Below are 6,339 nucleotides of genomic sequence, written 5' to 3' on the forward strand. Positions count from 1 at the left end.
TGATCAGTTATCCAAGGTATGCTTGGTAGAAAATAGAGAAAGAACCCTTCCCGTTGCCGTGGTTCCCACTTCTAATTCCTGTTTCAAGTGCAAAGTGTGAGAGACCAGTAGGAGAAGTAGATCAGATAATCAGAGACAAGGAAGCTTTGGAGAGGGTGGGAGTACTTTTACTGTATCCAGCACGAGGTACAACCATTCAACACTGGTTTTGATTGCATGATCTGATACAAATTTATTGTGATGTGGTGTTAGACCTTGCGCAGTTTTCATTATAAGTAGATAAACTTTAGGCATAAAACCCTTGAACTTCTAATTCTTGCAACTATGAACTGAGATACACAGCTAAGATGCAGTTCATAATATGGCTATGACTATTGAGCCACGGACTCAAAGTACCTGAGATTGCTGCAAATGCCTCTTTATGTTGCCTAAAATAGGAACAAATGCAACATAATTCAAATATTGTGACAGATCTTGAACTGCCTTTGGTAGCAGCAGCATAATAAATGTAAAAGTTAAACAGACTGTCAAGTCTGAAGTAGGATAAATGACTTCTGTGGGTCCCTTCCCACTCAAAATATTCTATGATTCAGAAATAAAAACAAGTATTTTCTTTTGCAATGAGGTTCAGACACAGCTCAAGGAATCACTGCTGCTTACCCACAACTTTACTGTTGACAATTGTGCGAATCGGAGCAGTTCCAGACACTGCAGGATGGTGAGTGGCAGAGCTGGGCCACAGGGCTGATGACTGCAGCCAGCTTGGCTCCATCCCATCCCATCCCATCCCATCCCATCCCATCCCATCCCATCCCATCCCATCCCATCCCATCCCATCCCATCCACTGGGGACAGGCCCATGGACAGGATGGAGGAGGGGCCGGGCAGACACCCCGCCGTGGCCGTGCTCCATCCCCTGGGGCATCCCGGGGCTCTCACTGCCTGGGGAGCGCAGGGCTGGGCTGTGTTCTCCGGCCTCTCCCGCAGCCCCTCAGCTCTGGCTGCGCTTGCTCTTTGCCAGATGCAGCCCTGGACCGGACACAAGAGCAGGAACCCGCCCGTGGCCGCTTCCGCAAAAGCCTGAAGGTACCAGCAGCCATCCCCACCTGGGCTGGGCCTGCTGTCACTGCTCAGCCCAGCACCACGCTTGGAGCACTCCATGGAACATCCCGGGCTTCCCTGGCCTTTCTTCTCCTGCAGATGTTCCGGCAGTTCCTGCGCATTCAGCGTAGGAAGACCGGCAGCACAGCAGCTGCGGGCGCAGCCGAGCCTGACTCGGGGCTGACCGGGCTCCAGGCAGAGCCTGATGGCAACCCAGATTCGGCTGAGCGCTCAGAAGAATCTGCGACCTCAGAGACTGAAACCTGGGCAAAGGCTCATCTCATGTCAATGACTGAGGACGTGGCCATCAGAAACACCAAAACCAGAGAGACTCAGGGCCTTACAAATACTGGCACCATGCCTGCTCCAACTATGATTCATGCTCCCACTATGGATTTTTTCGAGGAGAGTGCTGTTCCTTCTCACCAGCAGCAGCAGGTAAGCAGCCTGGGTCCACACCTGGAGGCCTCCCAGGATGGTGTGTCCCCTCAAGCCATGGTCTCTGGGCCCCCTCAGCCTTTGAGGCCAGCACAGTGTGGTGGGAACAGAAGCACTTCTTGGGGGAAGCTGGGGAAGTGGTTCCTTTGGACAGCGCTCCAAGTCTCCCCCATGCCTCCTCCAGGTGCCAGCCAAAGTGAAGAACATCCACCAGAGTCTCATGTCCCACGTCTCTGTGGATGCCAGGCTGCAAACGGACATTGTGAGGCTGGCAGAAGAACACCCTGCTGACGTGGTGCTGACCCTCCTGCGCTGTGCCCCAACGTGTGACAGGTACGGGGCCCACGAGCCTTGAGAGCTCAGGGCTCAGCAGCCTTTAGGGCCCGTGGCCCTGCACAGCCTGTCCAATGGTCTCTGCCAGACAGGCAGAGAGGCCCAGGACCCTCAGGCCCCTCTGTTTCCTGAGCCTGCTGCCAATGCTCCCCCCCTGCCCTTCAGGGCACCAGGCCTCTGTCACCTGGGCCCCCACAGCTGCACAGGGCATGGTGCTGTGACTGAGATGCCCCTGACACAGAGCTGCCATCCCACAGAGCTGCTGCAATGATGTGGAGAGCCATAGGCTCATCAGGACCAGCACTGGAGAATGCGCTGCCAACACTGCTCTGTGTGATGGAGGACTGGCCTCTGCACAGAATGTGCACCTCCGATGGGGACAACAAGGACGTTTTTGCCCTGGCTGTGAGTTTCTGGGCCTTTGCTCAGCCCCAGGTCACCTCTCCAGCAGCTCACCATCCTCTCCACGCCTCAGGCGCTTGGCTGAAACCTGGCCTAGGGGCAGGCTCAGGGGGCACCAGGCCCGCTGCTCCCCCTGCCTCTGCCCTTGGGCCCTGCCCCATGGACACCTCGGCACTGAGCGCTGCCTTGGGCTGCTTCTTTTGCAGGCAACTCTGGTGATCTGGCTGATTGTCCAAGTGCCTGAGTGCCACGAGACCATCGTCCTTTATTCCTCCCGCCTGTTTGTGGCTCTGCTCTCCCATCTTGTCATCACCACACAGCAGATGCCACCAGAGGAAGTTGATAACTTCTGGAGAGCATGCGGGGAGGAACGCCGCCTTCCCAGCAAGCCCAACAGGTCCCAGTCCTCCTGTCCTTCCCGTGCCCTTGTGGCCAGCGCCAGTGCTCCCAGTGTGACCTGGGCTTTGCTCTGCACACAGGTTTGCAGTGCAGGCCATGAAGGCTCTGCTCTGCCGCCTGCAGTGTGACCATGTGGTGGTGGCTATGGAGCGCAAGCGTGGCTGGGACACGCTGCTGTGTGCTCACACCCAGCACTATGCCGTGGGTCTGCTGGCCAGGTGAGACCCTCTTCTGCCCACTGCCCCCAGCATTTGTGCCCTGTGCCCCACACAGTCCCTGTGCTCATGGGCCAGAGGGCCTCGTCAGCGAGGGACGGCCAAGAAGACTGGAAAAGGCTGGGAGAGGAGGGTGCCCAGAAGGGGCTGCCTCTCCAAGTGCTCACATCCCCTCCAGGGATGCTGGGGAAAGACCAGAGTTCTGTGAGTCAGTGCTGGGAGAGCTTTGGTCTCCCCACCTCAGGGCTTTGGTGTCTTTTTCCCCCCTGCCAGGAAGATGCTCCGTGTTTTGATCCCTTTGTGTTCTCGCATCGCACTCCACTTGCTCCGGCAGCTCAGCAGGGAGGAGCCGTGCTGGGATCTGCCTGCCCTGGCATTCCTTGTGGAGGTGAGCCTGTTGGCCAGCGCTGCCTCGCTGAGCTGCCTCCCAGCTCTCTGCCCTCTCGTAGCCACAGCTGCCAGGACAGTGCCCACACCCTGTGCTGCTGCCTGGGCCCAGCCCTGTGCGCTTCTGGGCTCCTGCCGGCCGGGTCCCCTGTCACTGCCCTGTGCCTTTCAGGTCCTCGAGCGCCTGGACATGAGTAAATGTGGTGGCAGCGTCCTGAAGATCATGTCAAGGTACCTCCGGAGTGAATGCAGTCAGAGGCGTCGCCTGGCGCTCAGAGGCCTCGTGGTGCCCAGCAAGGATCCCTCGATGGTGAGAAGGGGGCAGCGGCTGAAGCTGTGCCCGGCAAAGCAGCCCCTTGGGCTGGCAGGGCTTCAGGAGCTGAGGCAACTGCTCCCAGCTCTCCTGCCTCACCTGCCCCAGTGCTTTGGGACAGGCCTTTGGCCTGTGGGCCCTGCAGCAGCAGGGTGGGGTTGCAGTGCCAGGGCGCTGCTGGCCGTGCAGCCGTCCATGGCTTCCCAGCACAGCCTTGTGTTCCTCGCAGGCCAGAAGAATGTGCAGCGTGTCTCAAAGCCTTCTGGAGCTGCTGGGGGATGAAGATAGAGAGGTGGTCAGCATGAGCCTCCATGTGTTCACCAATGTGCTCCAGCACAAAGACATCCTGGTATCCAGCACCACCGCCCCAAAGCTGGCTGAGGCACTCCTGCTGCTCTTTGACCATGTAAGGTTCTGCATCCTGAGCCACAGGCATCGGGTGCTTCCCAGAAACTTTGTGCTCTGTGGATTTTCAGGCCTTTGCCTAGGTGGGCCTGGAGTAGCTGGTGTAGGTCTTTTCCTTTCCTCTAGGACAACAGCCATGTGCAGTTGCTCTCCATTCAACTCTTCTGTAAGGTGATAGACTTGGTAGTGGATGAGGGAAAAAAGCCCCTGGAGACAATTGTGAACAAGAGCCTGGACACACTTTTCATCTACTGTCATGATGAGAACTGGCACGTGGCAAAGGTGAGCATTTCTATGATGCTGGGAGGGGGCTCGGCTGCCTCCTGCCCTGGCGCCTGGCGGGCTGCAGCCTCCTCCAGGCCTTGGCACAGGGACACAGGTCTTGTGGCCTGGGCTGTGGGGCCATCTCGGGGTCTCTGCTGCTCTCCAGGCCTCTCGGGAAACGCTGCATTGTGCGGCCAAGTTCCTGAACAGGAGGGATCTCGAACAGCTGCTGGAGAAGGAGAATCTGTGGAAGTTTGCTGAGGTCCTGGTAAGGACGGCCTGGAAGGCCCAGGCTCAGCCTGGAGAAGCGCTTTGAGCGCGGTGCTCAGTGTGTGGGCTGGCAGCTGTGCCCCTGCCCGCTGCTGCGGCCAGAGGCCGCGCAGGCTCTTCTCCAGGCTCCCGTGGGTCCCAGCCGGGTGCCGATGGAGCCCCGGCCCGGCGGGGCTGCGGGGCGGCACCGCGGCTCCCCGGGCAGCAGCCGGCCCTCTGCCCCCTCCAGAGCCCGGCGCCAGCGGCTGCTGGCCGGGCCTCAGGGCTGTGCGGGCAGGGGAGGCCGGGGCTGGGCGCAGGGAGCGCCCGGCCCAGGGGCTGAGCCCGCGCCAACCCTTCCCTCCTGCTGCTCTCTCCAGCTGGCAGAGGACAGGAGCCGAGCGGCCGAGCACCTGCGCCGGGCCCGGCCCTACCTGCAGAGCCCACAGGAGCCCCTGCGAGAGGCGGCCGTCAGGTTCATGGGTGAGCCACGAGCCCGGGCTCCCTCCCCACCCCGCCGCAGCTCGGCCCCAGCCCCGCCTGCTGCCCCGGCGGCGCCATCCGGGCCCGGCGCCGTGGAGCCCCGCCTGGCCTGGGCGCTGCTGCAGCCCTCCGGCAGCCGTGCCCTTGGGTTGGCAGCGTGCGGCAAGGGCCCGGACTGAGCCCTGCCGGGCCAGGAGGCCGTGTGGCCACAGGGCTGGCAGCGCCGCTGGCAGGGAGCTGTGCCGCTGGGCCGTGACAGGCTCTGTGTTCGCAGGGATGGCCGAGCGCAGCTCGAGGGGGCAGCAGGGAGAGCTCCAGCTGCTCTGCAATGGTGAGTGAGGGCAGCGGGCTGACAGCGGGGGCTGGCGGGGGCAGCTGCGAGCCCTGTCCCGGCTGCAGTGTGCTCTGCTCCCAGTGCACACCAGGGAGGCTGTGGGCAGAGCACACAGAGATTTCAGGCACACGTCTGGGAGACATGGCAAGTACCTCCCAGCTGATTCCAATGTCTCCTACTCCCTTCTGGGTGGGATGGCCCTGTTCAGAAGAACTCCTAGCATTCCCACAGATCCGGGATCTCACCATGTCTCTGTTGCTGTCTCTTCCAGCCCTTCAAGCCCGGAGGCAGGATGCCAGCCCGTCATGCTCTAACCTGGAAAATCAAGCCCAGTTTCCTCAAAGACCTAAAGAATTAGGCACACCTTCTGGATCCAGTGAACCAGTGTCCCAAGAACACACCCGGAGACATTGAAGAGGACATCACCTCTCAGTGCTGCTGGAACTCCTGGCATAGGGCACAGTTCTTGTGGCTTCAGCACTCTCCCTGCCTGTAGATAGCTCCCTCCCTCTAGATAGCTCCCTTCCTCCAGCCCCCAGACACTGCCCATCACCTTTTTTTCTCTCCACATGTCCTCCTTTTTGATAGCTCTGCCTCACCAGCCCTCAGTCTATCCATCACCTTTTCTTCCCCTCCACTCTCCCTCCCTGTTGACAGCTCCCTACCTCCAGCCCTCAGACCCTGCCCATCCCCTCTTTTCCCCTCCCCTCTCGTCTCTTTGTTTCATCTTCCATTAATAAACGGTTTGGCTTCTTCCCTTTGCCTGCATCTCTGTGGAGATGAAGCGACGCAAATCCTGAGCCCAGGGACACACGGGCCCCTGCTGCCGTTCTCTTCCACGCCATGTTTTGGGCGCACACACAGAGCAACGAGGGCAGATCCGGCTGAAAAGGTGCCTGTGCTGAAGGTGCAGTTCCACAACACTGTGGAGTTGCAGATCTTGCTGAGCACCCTGGAGCCCCTGGAATTTGGAAGAGCCAACCTGAGGATGAACCCAGCTGTGAGTGATTCCATGG

General features: G+C 59.9%; 1 protein-coding gene across 2 annotated transcripts; it reads left to right on the top strand.

The window, feature by feature from the left end:
• The first annotated feature begins 673 nt into the window (after positions 1-673).
• Positions 674-6,084, top strand: LOC128790665 (maestro heat-like repeat-containing protein family member 6). Of its 2 annotated transcripts, none has more exons than XM_053947612.1 (15): positions 674-718; positions 1,022-1,086; positions 1,201-1,539; positions 1,724-1,872; positions 2,130-2,277; positions 2,481-2,671; positions 2,754-2,891; positions 3,162-3,276; positions 3,448-3,585; positions 3,818-3,994; positions 4,120-4,275; positions 4,424-4,525; positions 4,887-4,989; positions 5,264-5,320; positions 5,595-6,084. In XM_053947612.1, exons 3-15 carry the CDS (start codon positions 1,201-1,203, stop codon positions 5,735-5,737), a joined length of 1,956 nt encoding a protein of 651 aa, XP_053803587.1. In that variant the 5' UTR covers positions 674-718; positions 1,022-1,086; the 3' UTR covers positions 5,738-6,084. The 2 variants fall into 2 exon arrangements, with proteins under 2 accessions (XP_053803587.1, XP_053803588.1); XM_053947613.1 differs by having other exon boundaries at positions 1,028-1,086.
• The last annotated feature ends 255 nt before the right edge of the window (positions 6,085-6,339 follow it).

This window comes from Vidua chalybeata, chromosome 7, assembly GCF_026979565.1.
Source record: "Vidua chalybeata isolate OUT-0048 chromosome 7, bVidCha1 merged haplotype, whole genome shotgun sequence".
In the NCBI taxonomy this organism is placed as follows: domain Eukaryota; kingdom Metazoa; phylum Chordata; class Aves; order Passeriformes; family Viduidae; genus Vidua; species Vidua chalybeata.